Here is a 19755-nt window from a genome sequence, read left to right as displayed (position 1 = left end):
TTCACATTGCCCACCCATACATGTTGGTGTTCAGTGATAAGCTGGTGGGAGCTGTGCGACCAGGTTCTATTTTCGCTGGTATTTATAATCCTCCTCCACTCTTCTCACTGACTCCTTTGTCGCTGCCTCGTCCTCCTCCTCCTCCTCCCCCACTCTCTTATTCGCTCTACAGACAAGTCTAATTCTACCTGAGAGTTGAGCTCCAAAAAACTGGACTTCTTACTGCTCACTGAAACCTGGCAGCACGACTCAGATTATGCATCCCTCATTGAACTGTGCCCGGAGGGTTATTCTTTAATCAGCATTTTATTTAATGCGCTATATTGTACCACCGACCCGGTCCAATCAATGTATTTTTAAAGGACTTCTTGTCTTTCACCCTGAATCTGTCCAGACTGGTTATTTCTGGTGATTTTAATATTCATGTCGATGACGACTCTTTCTGCGAGGAGTTTCATCAACCTTATGAACTCTTTTCATTTTACCCAGCATGTATCTGGCCCCATTTACACAAAAGGACACCCTCTTGTTTTAACCTTGGGCTTTAATATGGATCTTATCTGCCCTGAGGATGTTGTTATTTCTAATCATTACTGTGTTGCTTTTAATTTATTGTTATCTCCTGTTAGTGATGTAAATATCTTGACTAACCACTTTAATAACTATTGCCTTTCTATTTTAGACAGCGTCTGTCCTTTTTAAAAGGAGATCAGTATCTGTTTTAAAATCCTCACCGTGGATTAATGGCACTATCTGCTCTTTAAAGCGTTCTTGCCGGAAACCTGAACGCTTGTGGAGGAGAAGTCGTTTGCAAGTTCATTTAATTTATGTCAAAGATCTTTTGGTGTCTTTTAAGAATTCTGTTAGAGAAACAAGGGCTGCCTGTTCTCCAGTCTGGTTTCTAAAAGCGGAGGCAATCCTAAGGTTCTATTTAACACTATTAGTAACATTGTTACCCCTGCTTCACCTGTTGTTCCCATGTCATTTGACATTGACTGTGAAAATTTTAAAAAATCACTCATATTAGAAATAAAATTTCTCCGTTAGCTGTCCATTTCTGCCCCAGCTCAGCTTGTTATTTTAGATCATTTCATACTTGTTTCTCTTCCTGAACTAACCAACCCAGTTGGCTCTGTGAAAGTCTGTTGTTGTTGTTTAGACATTTTACCTGTGTCCCTGTTTAAAGATGTTTTTCGCTCCATCGGCCCTCGTATTGTTAATTCCTCTCTGGCTTCGAGTCAAGTCCCGATTTAATTTAAGAATGCGGTTATTCACCCTATACTAAAAAAGCCACACTAGACCCTTCTCTCCTGGGCAGCTATAGACCAATTATTATTGAGAAAAATTGTTGCTAAGCAGCCAACTGCTGTTTTAAAGAACATTAACAGAGATAGCTCTTCTCTTATCTTTAATGGTGTTTTGGTGTAAAGTGACACAGGAAACTGTCCTGTCCTCCTTATGTTGGACCTAACCTCAGTCTTTTATACAGTTGATCCCCATATCTTGCTTGACAGGTTGAGGTATTGGGCCGGTATAATGGGATCTGCCTTACAGTGGTTTACTTCATATCTTTCTGATCATTCTTTTTGTGTGGCTACTTCAATATATAGGTCTTTTTTAAGCCATCTTTATTTTGGTGTACCTCAGGGTTCGGTTTTGGGGCCCTTATTATTTCTGTTTTTTAGCACATTTTGAGCACTTTTAAAGATGTCTCATATCACTGCTACGCAGATGATATTTAGTTATACACAGGGATGCACAGAAGTGGTCCGCAGGTGCGCATTCACTGTCAAAATAAAAGACACGCACCAGATAAGAAGTTGCAACGCGCGTTTGCGTACATATGAAAGGCGCTGTTTTTGTCCGCTAGAGTGTGATTTTCACGGCATATTCTGCACCACATCTCTGTGCGCTCATCATTTGTTTGAAGCCAGCTCACCTGCAACCACTTTTCCGAGAATACGCGCTTCTTTTGCGGTTCAGACTCCTTCTGACATTTCTTTGGAGGTGGAGGAACACCAAAGTAATTGCTTAAAGGAGCTTGCTTCTTTGACATCTTTAAGAGTTCTAAACAAATGTCTGTCCTCCTCCAGAAAATCTTATGTATGCAAACGCGCGTTGCAACTTATCTGGTGCGCGTCTTTTATTTTGACAGCGAATGCGCACCTGCGGACCACTTATGTGCACCCCTGGTTATACATCCTTTTAAGCCGCATAAGGTATCGAAACTGTATCTCTTACACAAGGATAAAAATTTTCTCCAACTTAATGAGGAAAAAAATGAAATTCTAGTTTTTGCTCCAGAAAAGCATACAACTCTAATAATGGAAACTCTTGATCTATTAGCTTCTTATACCAAGCCTTTTATTGGGAACCTTGGGGTAAATTATGACTCTGGTTTTACTTTAGATGGTCACATTCAGTCTCTGGTTTGTTCATGTTTTTCTCACTTAAAAAGTATTGCTAAGCTAAATAGTATTATCTCAAAAACAGAATTGGAAAATGTTCTTCATGCTTTTGTTTTTCAAGACTGGATTACTGTAACTCATTATTCAGCTGCCTAAACAAAGCATCACTGGACCATCTGCAGACTGTACAAACGCTGCTGCCAGACTTTTGACCAAAACACCAAAGTTTTCTCACCTCACACCGCTACTCACCCGGCTCCATTGGCGTTCAATCCAGAATACATTTCAAGATCTTGGTTCTCACTTACAGGGCTCTGAATGGTCCAGCTGACATCAAAGAACTTTTACATCTGTATGTTCCTAGCAGGTCCCTAAGTTGACCAAAGCCTGCTATTTGTGCCATGTACGAGGCTGAAAACTAAAGGTGACCGCGCCCTCTCAGTAGTAGCACCAGGACTCTGGAACTCTCTCCCCTTTAGTTTGTGTCTGCAGACCTCACAAACCTCTTGAGCTTTTTAAAAATCAATTAAAAACACACCTTTTTACAATTGACTTATTTGATGTACTGATGTCTAATGTTTTTGTTTTCCTTTGCACAGCACTTTGTGATCAATATCTTGAAAGGCGCCATATAAATAAAGTTTAACTATATTTCCTACACCTTTCACCCTTTTTAAGCATCCTATCAACATTGGGTCAGTTCACAAGCCTATTTCACCTCTAAGGCCATTCAGTGAACATAGTTTTACCAAAGTTTGGATGTCATTTATATAAAAATAAACATTTATATTATTTACATTATATAGTTATATATTCATAAATAAATATTTATATTTGCTTATTTTTCATTTATGAAATATAAATGAACCTTTGGTCTGTCATTTATCACAAACTAACAAGCCTGTCGCACATATTATCAAAAGTCAGTCCACATCCAGTCTCACCTGAGCATCCTCCCGCAGGTCCGTCGCTTCTTTGAGAGGGCCACCAGCTGACTTAAAAGTCTCATCCACTACCTTGATACCAGTGTGCCTCAGTGTGACGTACTCTCTCCCACGTCTCCCCACCCTCCGCACCGAAAGACCTCGCCGCTGGGCCTTCCCGCCTCCTCGTCGGTTGGTGACTGCCACGTGGACAAACAGGCTGGTGTGAGGTAAGGGGTCTCCTGCCAGGCCCAGCAGGGGCACATTACGGTAGCCAGGCTGAAGGCACTCGAAGGCCACGCTGTACTGGCCGATGAAATCATCTCCGATGTAGTCATCATCTAATACCACAAAACGCAGCAAGGCCAGCTCTGGCATATTTACCTGGGGACAGGAAATGAACAAAAGAGATGAAATCCATTCTGCTGTGCACCAGACCAAAAATAAAACCACAGCCAGTGAACACTTTGCAGAGTACTGACCTACATTAATACAACACACCTCGTCTGCCTCCAAAGACTTTCTGGGGGAAAATCTCGGATAATTATGTGTGCCTATGACAAGAGGCACACATATTACTATTCGTCGGATTTATTATTATTATGTGTGCCTATGGAAAGAGGCACACATATTACTATTCGTCGGATTTATTATTATTATTATTATGTGTGCCTATGACAAGAGGCACACATATTACTATTCGTCGGATTTATTATTCTTATTATTATGTGTGCCTATGGAAAGAGGCACACATATTACTATTCGTCGGATTTATTATTATTATTATTATTATTATTATTATGTGTGCCTATGGAAAGAGGCACACATATTACTATTCGTCGGATTTATTATTATTATTATTATGTGTGCCTATGCAAGAGGCACACATATTACTATTCGTCGGATTTATTATTATTATTATTATTATTATTATTATCTCCAGTTTCCGCCTGAAATTTTGCAGCGAATCTCGCCCGCAGTTTTGAGACAAGCTTCATATATGTTACCTCATTTTGTGCGGCGGATCTGGAATGGTGTGCTATGACTTTTGGTCTTTATGAATTTTATAGTTTTTAAAATATTAATATTTTAGTGAAAATTTTCCCGCGCGCTCCTCTGCCGAACAGTTTTGACATTAGGGTTACATATGTTAGATCATTTTGTGCGGCTGGAGCTGGACTATTATGTCATGACTTTTGGTGTTCATAACTTTTATAGTTTTTAAATATTAATATTTTAGTGCAAATTTAGGCCAATTCATCTTTTGGCGCCAAATAAACAGACTTCATTTGTGGTGTGTTGGCTCTCTCTAGTGGTATGCCGGGAGTGGTACAGCCTGTCTACCCTTATTTGGATTACCGTAATGATGACAATTTCAACAGTGCGCACAGCGTCGCTGCTTTCAGGAGCCATTGGAATTTTTAAGGTTGCGCAAATCATTCAAAAGTTACGGTAATGCTTGGTGGAAAACTCAATATCCCACAATTCATAGCACGCCTCTACAGAGTGAACAATGGCGGCCACCACTTCGTTTTATATGTCTTTTATTCGTGTTTCTAGGTCACAAAATAAGCTTTTAAGATATTTTCAGGCGAGAATGTAGGTGTGTAAACTTCAAATATCTGCTTGTTTTATCAAGACATCCCATATTTAGCGACAGTGCTCTGACTACGTCGGTCCTGCCTGACAGCTAGCCGGCTACCTAGCTAGCTGCCGCGCTTGGCTGCAAATGGATAGCGAGGGACTCTCTGTCGCTTCACCTCCCGGTCTCTCGCAAATGCTCGCATAGAATCGGAGTTACAGCTGGATGTGGAAAAAATAACTGAGTTGTTTGGTGGTGGAGCTACAACAGAGGGCAGCTACCCACCGTGTGTGACAGAAAGGACATGCCGCCAACGAGACATATGAGGCCGGGCAGGCGATTGCTAACGCGGTGGTCAATCATGGATCAGGGAAAGCGAAGGCAGGAGCGTGAGGTGAACTGAATTTCAGGTAAGTTATGAACTGCACTCTATTTGGGTCAGATATAAACCGAGTTTAGGTGTAGTTTATTTAGCAGCAGTTCTCTTATGTGTTGCTGATAGCCATTAGCTAGCTAGCGCCGCTAGCATAGTTAGCTCGCGCCGCTAGCAACCCTTCGTGAAAAAGCACCCAGGCTTGGCTTATATTGAGGCGGGTGAAACTCGTGTCAGCACCGGTCGCTCTCTATTTGGGTCAGATATAAACCGAGTTTTGGTGTAGTTTATTTAGCAGCAGTTCTCTTATGTGTTGCTGATAGCCGGCTAGCTAGCTAGCGCCGCTAGCATAGTTAGCTCGCGCCGCTAGCAACCCTTCGTGAAAAAGCACCCAGGCTTGGCTTATATTGAGGCGGGTGAAACTCGTGTCAGCACCGGTCGCTCTCTATTTGGGTCAGATATAAACCGAGTTTAGGTGTAATTTATTTTCGTTGACCTTTTACAATCGTAATGCCACGGGAGTTTATATACAGCTGTGTGCGCACTAAGTTACTGACGTTGGACTTTATTTTATTCATTAGGGTTAGTTCATAGAGTTGCCGTGCTGTACAAACGGAATCATCCCACATTCAGAGAAAACATTATGATTTATTCTGTCGTTCTGAAGCCTCCCCTGTCATTCTCTCGCGTGTTGAAACGTCAATCATGAAACTGATCAATGATCGGCTGTTCGCTCTTATTTATCGCGCTAAACAACAGCAGCACGTTTAAGCTTGATCAGCTGTTGTTAGAATTCTTTTGATTTTAATTTCTAGTATCAGCTGATGTTTGCTGGAGCATGAAGATGAAATCAGGAGATGTCCTCACTGAATCATCAGAGCTGAACTGGTGATGGAGAAACAGGTTTACACTTTAGGTGACATGAATGAGTTGAAGGGAAGTTATGAGTTGTTTCTGAGAGACAAAGACCAAGCTCCTTTTTGTGTAGCTGACAGCTGGTAACTGTGCAGGGGCGGATCTAGCAAAGCTTTTTGGGGGGCTAGGGCATTAACAGAGAAAGGTGGACACAAAGATATACTTTTCTTTCTTACTCTCATATAAAATATTTAGCTTTTATTAAATAGTTATCTGAATCTCACAACCAAAGTTTGTATAATAATACACAGGATTGGCTGTAGACCATTGTTCATAATTCAGAACACTGTGTAAAAATAACAAAAAACAAAAAGTGAATGCATGTGTGAAAAGTGGTCTATAATGTAATGCTTCAAAGTGTGTTCATGCAAACATTGTCGGGTCTGCCGTGGTACAATGGGACTTCTGCTCATGAACCTGTGTGCACAGCGTCTGCAAATCGGCGCTGTACAAAGTAACTTCATCTTTACACAAAACTGTAAGCTGTCATCTGTGAAGCGTGGCGGTGTTTGTTTTACCATAGTTCATGGTGGAGAATGGCTGCTCTTCTGAGTTTTGCTCTCTGTAGCCGTATGAATGGCAAACTACAGTGATTAGCAGCGACATAGGCACACATAAAATTTCTTCTGAAATTTTCGCTTTCTAGTTATTATTATTATTATTCTCCAGTTTCCGCCTGAAATTTTGCAGCGAATCTCGCCTCGCAGTTTTGAGACAAGCTTCATATATGTTACCTCATTTTGTGCGGCGGATCTGGAATGGTGTGCTATGACTTTTGGTGTTTATGAATTTTATAGTTTTTAAATATTAATATTTTAGTGAAAAATTTTCCTCTCCTCTGCCAAACAGTTTTGACATTAGGGTTACATATGTTAGATCATTTTGTGCGGCTGGAGCTGGACTATTATGTTATGACTTTTGGTGTTTATAACTTTTATAGTTTTTAAATATTAATATTTTAGTGCAAATTTAGGCCAATTCATCTTTTGGCGCCAAATAAACAGACTTCATTTGTGGTGTCTTGGCTCTCTCTAGTGGTATGCCGGGAGTGGTACAGCCTGTGTACCCTTATTTGGATTACCGTAATGATGACAATTTCAACGGTGCGCACAGTGTCGCTGCTTTCAGGAGCCCTTGGAATTTTTAAGGTTGCGCAAATCATTCAAAAGTTACGGTAATGCTTGGTGGAAAACTCAATATCCCACAATTCATAGCACGCCTCTACAGAGTGAACAATGGCGGCCACCACTTCGTTTTATATGTCTTTTATTCGTGTTTCTAGGTCACAAAATAAGCTTTTAAGATATTTTCAGGCGAGAATGTAGGTGTGTAAACTTCAAATATCTGCTTGTTTTATCAAGACATCCCATATTTAGCGACAGTGCTCTGACTACGTCGGTCCTGCCTGACAGCTAGCCGGCTACCTAGCTGGCTACCTAGCTAACTGCCGCGCTTGGCTGCAAATGGATAGCGAGGGACTCTCTCTGTCGTTTCACCTCCTGGTCTCTCGCAAATGCTCGCATAGAATCGCAGTTACAGCTGGATGTGGAAAAAATAACTGAGTTGTTTGGTGGTGGAGCTACAACAGAGGGCAGCTACCCACCGGTGTGTGACAGAAAGGACATGCCGCCAACGAGACATATGAGGCCGGGCAGGCGATTGCTAACGCGGTGGTCAATCATGGATCAGGAAAGCGAAGGCAGGAGCGTGAGGTGAACTGAATTTCAGGTAAGAAGTTATGAACTGCACTCTATTTGGGTCAGATATAAACCGAGTTTAGGTGTAGTTTATTTAGCAGCAGTTCTCTTATGTGTTGCTGATAGTCGGCTAGCTAGCTAGCGCCGCTAGCATAGTTAGCTCAGCGCCGCTAGCAACCCTTCGTGAAAAAAAGCACCCAGGCTTGGCTTATATTGAGGCGGGTGAAACTCGTGTCAGCACCGGTCGCTCTCTATTTGGGTCAGATATAAACCGAGTTTAGGTGTAGTTTATTTAGCAGCAGTTCTCTTATGTGTTGCTGATAGCCGGGCTAGCTAGCTAGCGCCGCTAGCATAGTTAGCTCGCGCCGCTAGCAACCCTTCGTGAAAAAAAGCACCCAGGCTTGGCTTATATTGAGGCGGGTGAAACTCGTGTCAGCACCCGGTCGCTCTCTATTTGGGTCAGATATAAACCGAGTTTAGGTGTAATTTATTTTCGTTGACCTTTTACAATCGTAATGCCACGGGAGTTTATATACAGCTGTGTGCGTATTAAGTTACTGACGTTGGACTTTATTTTATTCATTAGGGTTAGTTCATAGAGTTGCCGTGCCGTTACAAGCGGAATCGTCCCACATTCAGAGAAAACATTATGATTTATTCTGTCGTTACGAAGCCTCCCCTGTCATTCTCTCGCGTGTTGAAACGTCAATCATGAAACTGATCAATGATCGGCTGTTCGCTCTTATTTATCGCGCTAAACAACAGCAGCACGTTTAAGCTTGATCAGCTGTTGTTAGAATTCTTTTGATTTTAATTTCTAGTATCAGCTGATGTTTGCTGGAGCATGAAGATGAAATCAGGAGATGTCCTTACTGAATCATCAGAGCTGAACTGGTGATGGAGAAACAGGTTTACACTTTAGGTGACATGAATGAGTTGAAGGAAGTTATGAGTTGTTTCTGAGAGACAAAGACCAAGCTCCTTTTTGTGTAGCTGACAGCTGGTAACTGTGCAGGGGCGGATCTAGCAAAGCTTTTAGGGGGGAAGCTAGGGCATTAACAGAAAAGGTGGACACAAAGATATACTTTTCTTTCTTACTCTCATATAAAATATTTAGCTTTTATTAAATAGTTATCTGAATCTCACAACCAAAGTTTGTATAATAATACACAGGATTAGCTGTAGACCATTGTTCATAATTCAGAACACTGTGTAAAAATAACAAAAACAAAAAGTGAATGCATGTGTGAAAAGTGGTCTATAATGTAATGCTTCAAAGTGTGTTCATGCAAACATTGTCGGGTCTGCCGTGGTACAATGGGACTTCTGCTCATGAACCTGTGTGCACAGCGTCTGCAAATCGGCGCTGTACAAAGTAACTTCATCTTTACACAAAACTGTAAGCTGTCATCTGTGAAGCGTGAGCGGTGTTTGTTTTACCATAGTTCATGGTGGAGAATGGCTGCTCTTCTGAGTTTTGCTCTCTGTAGCCGTATGAATGGCAAACTACAGTGATTAGCAGCGGCATAGGCACACATAAAATTTCTTCTGAAATTTTCGCTTTCTAGTTATTATTATTATTCTCCAGTTTCCGCCTGAAATTTTGCAGCGAATCTCGCCTCGCAGTTTTGAGACAAGCTTCATATATGTTACCTCATTTTGTGCGGCCGGATCTGGAATGGTGTGCTATGACTTTTGGTGTTTATGAATTTTATAGTTTTTAAATATTAATATTTTAGTGAAAATTTTCCTGCAGCCCTCTGCCAAACAGTTTTGACATTAGGGTTACATATGTTAGATCATTTTGTGCGGCTGGAGCTGGACTATTATGTTATGACTTTTGGTGTTTATAACTTTTATAGTTTTTAAATATTAATATTTTAGTGCAAATTTAGGCCAATTCATCTTTTGGCGCCAAATAAACAGACTTCATTTGTGGTGTCTTGGCTCTCTCTAGTGGTATGCCGGGAGTGGTACAGCCTGTGTACCCTTATTTGGATTACCGTAATGATGACAATTTCAGCGGTGCGCACAGCGTCGCTGCTTTCAGGAGCCCTTGGAATTTTTAAGGTTGCGCAAATCATTCAAAAGTTACGGTAATGCTTGGTGGAAAACTCAATATCCCACAATTCATAGCACGCCTCTACAGAGTGAACAATGGCGGCCACCACTTCGTTTTATATGTCTTTTATTCGTGTTTCTAGGTCACAAAATAAGCTTTTAAGATATTTTCAGGCGAGAATGTAGGTGTGTAAACTTCAAATATCTGCTTGTTTTATCAAGACATCCCATATTTAGCGACAGTGCTCTGACTACGTCGGTCCTGCCTGACAGCTAGCCGGCTACCTAGCTGGCTACCTAGCTGGCTACCTAGCTAGCTGCCGCACTTGGCTGCAAATGGATAGCGAGGGACTCTCTCTGTCGTTTCACCTCCTGGTCTCTCGCAAATGCTCGCATAGAATCGGAGTTACAGCTGGATGTGGAAAAAATAACTGAGTTGTTTGGTGGTGGAGCTACAACAGAGGGCAGCTACCCACCGGTGTGTGACAGAAAGGACATGCCGCCAACGAGACATATGAGGCCGGGCAGGCGATTGCTAACGCGGAGGTCAATCATGGATCAGGGAAAGCGAAGGCAGGGCGTGAGGTGAACTGAATTTCAGGTAAGTTATGAACTGCACTCTATTTGGGTCAGATATAAACCGAGTTTAGGTGTAGTTTATTTAGCAGCAGTTCTCTTATGTGTTGCTGATAGCGGCTAGCTAGCTAGCGCCGCTAGCATAGTTAGCTCGCGCGCCGCTAGCAACCCTTCGCGAAAAAAGCACCCAGGCTTGGCTTATATTGAGGCGGGTGAAACTCGTGTCAGCACCCGGTCGCTCTCTATTTGGGTCAGATATAAACCGAGTTTAGGTGTAATTTATTTTCGTTGACCTTTACAATCGTAATGCCACGGGAGTTTATATACAGCTGTGTGCGTACTAAGTTACTGACGTTGGACTTTATTTTATTCATTAGGGTTAGTTCATAGAGTTGCCGTGCCGTACAAGCGGAATCGTCCCCACATTCAGAGAAAACATTATGATTTATTCTGTCGTTCTGAAGCCTCCCCTGTCATTCTCTCGCGTGTTGAAACGTCAATCATGAAACTGATCAATGATCGGCTGTTCGCTCTTATTTATCGCGCTAAACAACAGCAGCACGTTTAAGCTTGATCAGCTGTTGTTAGAATTCTTTTGATTTTAATTTCTAGTATCAGCTGATGTTTGCTGGAGCATGAAGATGAAATCAGGAGATGTCCTTACTGAATCATCAGAGCTGAACTGGTGATGGAGAAACAGGTTTACACTTTAGGTGACATGAATGAGTTGAAGGAAGTTATGAGTTGTTTCTGAGAGACAAAGACCAAGCTCCTTTTTGTGTAGCTGACAGCTGGTAACTGTGCAGGGGCGGATCTAGCAAAGCTTTTAGGGGGAAGCTAGGGCATTAACAGAGAAAGGTGGACACAAAGATATACTTTTCTTTCTTACTCTCATATAAAATATTTAGCTTTTATTAAATAGTTATCTGAATCTCACAACCAAAGTTTGTATAATAATACACAGGATTAGCTGTAGACCATTGTTCATAATTCAGAACACTGTGTAAAAATAACAAAAACAAAAAGTGAATGCATGTGTGAAAAGTGGTCTATAATGTAATGCTTCAAAGTGTGTTCATGCAAACATTGTCAGGTCTGCCGTGGTACAATGGGACTTCTGCTCATGAACCTGTGTGCACAGCGTCTGCAAATCGGCGCTGTACAAAGTAACTTCATCTTTACACAAAACTGTAAGCTGTCATCTGTGAAGCGTGAGCGGTGTTTGTTTTACCATAGTTCATGGTGGAGAATGGCTGCTCTTCTGAGTTTTGCTCTCTGTAGCCGTATGAATGGCAAACTACAGTGATTAGCAGCGGCATAGGCACACATAAAATTTCTTCTGAAATTTTCGCTTTCTAGTTATTATTATTATTTTCCTTTTTCCGCCTGAAATTTTGCAGTGTATCTCGACCCGCAGTTTTGGACAAGCTTCATATATGTTACCTCATTTTGTGCGGCTGGATCTGGAATGGTGTGCTATGACTTTTGGTGTTTATGAATATTATAGTTTTTAAATATTAATATTTTAGTGAAAATTTTCCCGCGCTCCTCTGCCAAACAGTTTTGACAATAGGGTACATATGTTACATCATTTTGTGCGGCTGGCGCTGGGCTAGTATGGTGTGACTTTTGGTGTTTATAACTTTTATAGTTTTTGAAATATTTAGATTTTAGTGCAAATTTAGGCCAATTTCTAGGCTCCTGAGAAAGATTCTGCTTTTGGCACCATAGAAACAGACTTCATTTGTGGTGTCTTGGCTCTCTCTAGTGGTATACCGGGAGTAGTACAGCCGAAAAGATTTTATCCTTGTGTTGAAAACTCCATATCCCACAATTCATAGCACGCCTCTACAGAGTGAACAATGGCGGCCACCACTTCGCTTTTATATGTCTTTTATTCGTGTTTCTAGGTCACAAAATAAACTTTTAAGATATTTTCAGGCGAGAATGTAGGTGTGTAAACTTCAAATATCTGCTTGTTTTATCAAGACATCCCATATTTAGCGACAGTGCTCTGACGACGTCGGTCCTGCCTGACAGCTAGCCGGCTACCTAGCTAGCTGCCGCGCCACTTGGCTGCAAATGGATAGCGAGGGACTCTCTGTCGCTTTCACCTCCCGGTCTCTCGCAAATGCTCGCACAGAATCGGAGTTACAGCTGGATGTGGAAAAAATAACTGAGTTGTTTGGTGGTGCTATAACGCGGAGCTACAACAGTGGGCAGCTATCCACCGGTGTATGACAGAAAGGACATGCCGCGACCGCCGATCGACCGGTGTTTGCTAACGCGGAGGTCAATCGTGGATCAAGGAAAGCGAAGGCAGGAGCGTGAGGTGAACTGAATTTCAGGTAAGAAGTTATGACCTGCACTCTATTTGGGTCAGATATAAACCGAGTTTAGGTGTAGTTTATTTAGCAGCAGTTCTCTTATGTGTTGCTGATAGTCGGCTAGCTAGCTAGCGCCGCTAGCATAGTTAGCTAGCACCCGCTAGCGACCCTTCGTGAAAAAGCACCCAGGCTTGGCTTATATTGAGGCGGGTGAAACTCGTGTCAGCACCGGTCGCCGCCGACAGTATGTGTTTTAGCTGGACTTATTTTTCGCTTATATGGACCGATGATTTATTTATTTATTCATTTTAGTAACAGTATAAACAGTGAAAGGTGGTGGATTGGCCAGATGTAAACTTCAAATATCTGCTCGTGTTACCAAGACATCCCATATTAGCTCTGATGTTTTCGGTGCCTGCAAAGAGCTAGACAGGTAGCTAGCTAACCCGAGCTGGCTGTCTTTTGACTCAGGGTCATAGCTGGACTTATTTTTCGTTTTTATGAGCCGATGAGGGTTTTTTTTTAGTAACGGTACAAACAGTGAAAGGCGGTGGATTGTCCAGATGCTGGTCGATGTGGAAAAAATAACTGAGTTGTTTGGTAGTCGCTGACGCGGAGCTACAACCGAGGGCAGCTATCCACCGGTGTGTGTCAGAAAGAACATGCGGGAACGAGGCGGCGAGACCCGCCGATCGACCGGTGGTAGATCGTGGATCAGGGAAACCGAAGGCAGGAGAAGCAGGCGGCTGCCGGTCGGAGCGTGAGGTGAACTGAATTTCAGGTAAGAAGTTATGACCTGCACTCTATTTGGGTCAGATATAAACCGAGTTTAGGTTAGTTTATTTTCGTTGTGCTGACTTTTTACAATCAGTTATAATAACTCGTACTGCGTGGTAGCTAGCACGATGGAGTTTCTATACAGCTGTGTGCGCGCTTAAGTTACTGATGTTGAACTTTATGACAGCCTCCCCTGTCATTCTCTCGCCTGTTCAAACTTCAGTCATGAAACTGATCAATGATCGGCTTTTCTCTCTTGTTTGTTTATCGCGCTAAACAACAGCAGCACGTTTAAGCTTGATCAGCTGTTGTTAGAATTCATTTGATTTTAATTTCTAGTATCAGCTGATGTTTGCTGGAGCCACAGCTGTAGAAGCGGCTGGTCGAAACCAGGAGATGACCTTACTGAATCATCAGAGCTGAACTGGTGATGGAGAAACAGGTTTACCTTTTTTTTTTTAGGTGACATGAATGAGTTGAAGGAAGTTATGAACTGTTTCTGAGAGAAATAAACACCAAGCTCCTTTTTTATTTAGCTGACAGCTGGTAACTGTGCAGGGGCGGATCTAGCAAAGCTTTTGCCAGGGGGCCAGGTAGGGCATTAACAGAGAAAGGTGGACACAAAGATATACTTTTCTTTCTTACTCTCATACAGGGAGTGCAGAATTATTAGGCAAGTTGTATTTTTGAGGAATAATTTTATTATTGAACAACAACCATGTTCTCAATGAACCCAAAAACACATTAATATCAAAGCTGAATGTTTTCGGAGTAGTTTTTAGTTTGTGTTTAGTTTTAGCTATTTTAGGGGATATCTGTGTGTGCAGGTGACTATTACTGTGCATAATTATTAGGCAACTTAACAAAAACAAATATATACCCATTTCAATTATTTATTTTACCAGTGAAACCAATATAACATCTCCACATTCACAAATATACATTTCTGACATTCAAAACAAAACAAAACAAATCAGCGACCAATATAGCCACCTTTCTTTGCAAGGACACTCAAAAGCCTGCCATCCATGGATTCTGTCAGTGTTTTGATCTGTTCACCATCAACATTGCATGCAGCAGCAACCACAGCCTCCCAGACACTGTTCAGAGAGGTGTACTGTTTTCCTCCTTGTAAATCTCACATTTGATGATGGACCACAGGTTCTCAATGGGGTTCAGATCAGGTGAACAAGGAGGCCATGTCATTAGTTTTTCTTCTTTTATACCCTTTCTTGTCAGCCACGCTGTGGAGTACTTGGACGCGTGTGATGGAGCATTGTCCTGCATGAAAATCATGTTTTTCTTGAAGGATGCAGACTTCTTCCTGTACCACTGCTTGAAGAAGGTGTCTTCCAGAAACTGGCAGTAGGACTGGGAGTTGAGCTTGACTCCATCCTCAACCCGAAAAAGGCCCCACAAGCTCATCTTTGATGATACCAGCCCAAACCAGTACTCCACCTCCACCTTGCTGGCGCCTGAGTCGGACTGGAGCTCTCTGCCCTTTACCAATCCAGCCACGGGCCCATCCATCTGGCCCATCAAGACTCACTCTCATTTCATCAGTCCATAAAACCTTAGAAAATCAGTCTTGAGATATTTCTTGGCCCAGTCTTGACGTTTCAGCTTGTGTGTCTTGTTCAGTGGTGGTCGCCTTTCAGCCTTTCTTACCTTGGCCATGTCTCTGAGTATTGCACACCTTGTGCTTTTGGGCACTCCAGTGATGTTGCAGCTCTGAAATATGGCCAAACTGGTGGCAAGTGGCATCTTGGCAGCTGCACGCTTGACTTTTCTCAGTTCATGGGCAGTTATTTTGCGCCTTGGTTTTTCCACACGCTTCTTGCGACCCTGTTGACTATTTTGAATGAAACGCTTGATTGTTCGATGATCACGCTTCAGAAGCTTTGCAATTTTAAGACTGCTGCATCCCTCTGCAAGATATCTCACTATTTTTGACTTTTCTGAGCCTGTCAAGTCCTTCTTTTGACCCATTTTGCCAAAGGAAAGGAAGTTGCCTAATAATTATGCACACCTGATATAGGGTGTTGATGTCATTAGACCACACCCTTCTCATTACAGAGATGCACATCACCTAATATGCTTAATTGGTAGTAGGCTTTCGAGCCTATACAGCTTGGAGTAAGACAACATGCATGAAGAGGATGATGTGGACAAAATACTGATTTGCCTAATAATTCTGCACTCCCTGTATAAAATATTTAGCTTTTTTTAAATGTTATCTGAATCTGGTAACCAAAGTTTGGATCTAATACAAAGATTGGCAGGGGACCATTGTTCATCATTAACAGAACACTGTGGAAAATAACAAAAATATAAAAGTTTCTTTCAAACTCTCATATAAATATTTATTTTATTAAATAGTGTGGCGGGCGTGGTCTCAGTGCCAACCAGGGGAGGTTGTATAATAATACACAAGATTGGCTGTAGACCATTGTTCATAATTCAGAACACTGTGTGAGTTGAAATAACAAAAAACAAAAGTGAATGCATGTGTGAAAAGTGGTCCATAATGTAATGCTTCAAAGCGTGTTCATGCAAACATTGTCGGGTCTGCCGTGGTACAATGGGACTTCTCTTATGAACCTGTGTGCACAGCGCCTGCAAATCGGGCTGTACAAAGTAACTTCATCTTTACACAAAACTGTAAGCTGTCATCTGTGAGGCGTGAGCGGTGTTTGTTTTACCATAGTTCATGGTGGAGAATGGCTGCTCTTCTGAGTTTTTCTGTCTGTAGCCGTATGAATGGCAACTACAGTGATTAGCAGCGGCATAGGCACACATAAAATTTCTTCTGAAATTTTCGCTTTCTAGTTATTATTATTATTATTCTCCAGTTTCCGCCCTAAAATTTTGCAGCGAATCTCGCCCGCAGTTTTGAGACAATCTTCATATATGTTACCTCATTTTGTGCGGCCGGATCTGGAATGGTGTGCTATGACTTTTGGTCTTTATGAATTTTATAGTTTTTAAATATTAATATTTTAGTGAAAATTTTCCCCGCTCCTCTGCCAAACAGTTTTGACATTAGGGTTACATATGTTAGATCATTTTGTGCGGCTGGAGCTGGACTATTATGTCATGACTTTTGGTGTTCATGACTTTTATAGTTTTTTAAATATTAATATTTTAGTGCAAATTTAGGCCAATTCATCTTTTGGCGCCAAATAAACAGACTTCATTTGTGGTGTGTTGGCTCTCTCTAGTGGTATGCCGGGAGTGGTACAGCCTGTCTACCCTTATTTGGATTACCGTAATGATGACAATTTCAACGGTGCGCACAGCGTCGCTGCTTTCAGGAGCCATTGGAATTTTTAAGGTTGCGCAAATCATTCAAAAGTTACGGTAATGCTTGGTGGAAAACTCAATATCCCACAATTCATAGCACGCCTCTACAGAGTGAACAATGGCGGCCACCACTTCGCTTTTATATGTCTTTTATTCGTGTTTCTAGGTCACAAAATAAGCTTTTAAGATATTTTCAGGCGAGAATGTAGGTGTGTAAACTTCAAATATCTGCTTGTTTTATCAAGACATCCCATATTTAGCGACAGTGCTCTGACTACGCCGGTCCTGCCTGACAGCTAGCCGGCTACCTAGCTAGCTGCCGCACTTGGCTGCAAATGGATAGCGAGGGACTCTCTCTGTCGCTTTCACCTCCCTGGTCTCGCGCAATGCTCGCATAGAATCGGAGTTACAGCTGGATGTGGAAAAATAACTGAGTTGTTTGGTGGTGGAGCTACAACAGAGGGCAGCTACCCACCGTGTGTGACAGAAAGGACATGCCGCCAACGAGACATATGAGGCCGGGCAGGCGATTGCTAACGCGGTGGTCAATCATGGATCAGGAAAGCGAAGGCAGGAGCGTGAGGTGAACTGAATTTCAGGTAAGAAGTTATGAACTGCACTCTATTTGGGTCAGATATAAACAGAGTTTAGGTGTAGTTTATTTTCGTTGTGCTGACTTTTACAATTGCGATAGTCGTGCTAGCTAGCTAGCGCACGGGAGTTTATATACAGCTGTGCGCGCTAAGTTACTGACGTTGGACTTTATTTTATTCATAATGGTTAGTTCAGAGTTGCCGTACAAACGGAATCGCGCCACATTCAGAGAAAATATTACGATTTATTCTGTCGTTGCTGAAGCCTCCCCTGTCATTCTCTCGCCTGTTGAAACTTCAGTCATGAAACTGATCAATGATCGGCTTTTCTCTCTTGTTTGTTTATCGCGCTAAACAACAGCAGCACGCTTAAGCTTGATCAGCTGTTGTTAGAATTCATTTGCTTTTAATTTCTAGTATCAGCTGATGTTTGCTGCAGCCACAGCTGTAAAACGGCTGTTCCAAACCAGATATCCTTACTGAATCATCAGAGCTGAACTGGTGATGGAGAAACAGGTTTACCCTTAGGTGACATGAATGAGTTGAAGGGAAGTTATGAACTGTTTCTGAGAGAAAACAAATTTATTCACCAAGCTCCTTTTTTTGTGTAGCTGACAGCTGGTAACTGTGCAGGGGCGGATCTAGCAAAGCTTTTGCCAGGGGCCAGGTAGGGCATTAACAGAGAAAGGTGGACACAAAGATATACTTTTCTTTTCTTACTTTCATATAAAATATTTAGCTTTTATTAAATAGTTATCTGAATATTACAACCAAAGTTTGTATAATAATACACAAGATTAGCTGTAGACCATTGTTCATCATTCAGAACACTGTATAAAAAAGAACAAAAACAAAAAGTGAATGCAAAAGTGCATAAATATTTATTTTACGTGTTTGATGTGTGTGGCGGGCGTGGTCTGCAGTGCCGCTGCAGGGGAGGTGGACCCACCTGAGCGGCACCTGCAATCACGCCTCGGGCGTAGTCTGTGCTCTCTCGGCTGTTTTTGGGTGTGTGTCGGGGCTGTGAGTTGAAAAGCTACAGCCGGCTGTTTGGGTACACCAACCATGTGCGAAAAGTGGTCCATAATGTAATGCTTCAAAGCGTGTTCATGCAAACATTGTCGGATCTGCCGTGGTACAATGGGACTTCTGCTCATGAACCTGTGTGCACAGCGCCTGCAAATCGGCGCTGTACGGTAACTTCATCTTTACACAAAACTGTAAGCTGTTATCTGTGAAGCGTGAGCGGTGTTTGTTTTACCATAGTTCATGGTGGAGAATGGCTGCTCTTCTGAGTTTTGCTCTCTGTAGCTGTATGAATGGCAAACTACACTGAATAGCAGCGGCATAGGCACACATAAAATTTCTTCTGAAATTTTCGCTTAGTTATTATTATTATTCTCCAGTTTCCGCCTGAAATTTTGCAGCTTAATCTCGCCCCGCAGTTTTGAGACAAGCTTCATATATGTTACCTCATTTTGTGCGGCTGGATCAGGAATGGTGTGCTATGACTTTTGGTGTTTATAACTATTATAGTTTTTAAATATTAATATTTTAGTGAAAATTTTCCCGCCGCCTCTCTGCCTAACAGTTTTGACAATAGGGTTACATATGTTAGATCATTTTGTGCGGCTGGAGCTGGACTAGTATGGTATACACTTTTGGTGTTCATGACTTTTATAGTTTTTGAAATATTTAGATTTTAGTGCAAATTTAGGCCAATTTCCATAGAAACAGACTTTATTTGTGGTGGGTTGGCTCTCTAGTGGTATACCGGGAGTAGTACGGCCGAAATCTGTATGCTTGTTTTTAAACTCAATATCCCATAATGCATAGCACGCCTCTGCCGAGTTCAACAATGGCGGACACCTCTTCGCTTTTAAACGCCTTTTATTCGTGTTTCTAGGTCACAAAATGAACTTTTAAGATATTTTCAGGCGAGAATGTAGGTGTGTAAACTTCAAATATCTGCTCGCTTTGTCAAAACATCCCATATTATATCTGACGATGTTGCCGGCTTAACTAGCTAGCGTGGCTAGCGACCCTTCGAGCACCGGGCTTGCCTTCAGTGAGACTGCGACCATCACCTGTTCGCCGCCAACAGACTGTCTTAGGTGGACTTATTTTTCGTTTATATGGGCCGATGATGCTGGTCGATGTGGAAATAATAACTGAGTTGTTTGGTCTTGGCTAACGCGCAGCTACAACAGAGAGCAGCTA

General features: G+C 42.0%; 1 protein-coding gene across 2 annotated transcripts in view; it reads right to left on the bottom strand.

Annotated features, from left to right (window-relative positions):
- Positions 1–19755, bottom strand: part of plcl1 (phospholipase C like 1) — a 136773-nt gene that overhangs the window by 20794 nt on the left and 96224 nt on the right. For both annotated transcript variants that reach the window (XM_039599940.1, XM_039599941.1), the window contains exon 8: positions 3353–3715. In XM_039599940.1, the coding sequence (XP_039455874.1) occupies positions 3353–3715 (363 nt within the window). The remainder of the gene's footprint in view (positions 1–3352; positions 3716–19755) is intronic.

The sequence above is a fragment of the Oreochromis aureus genome, linkage group 16 (assembly GCF_013358895.1).
Source record: "Oreochromis aureus strain Israel breed Guangdong linkage group 16, ZZ_aureus, whole genome shotgun sequence".
Classification (NCBI taxonomy): domain Eukaryota; kingdom Metazoa; phylum Chordata; class Actinopteri; order Cichliformes; family Cichlidae; genus Oreochromis; species Oreochromis aureus.
Note: the sequence above shows the minus strand (reverse complement) of the source record. Positions and strands in the feature narration are given on the sequence as shown.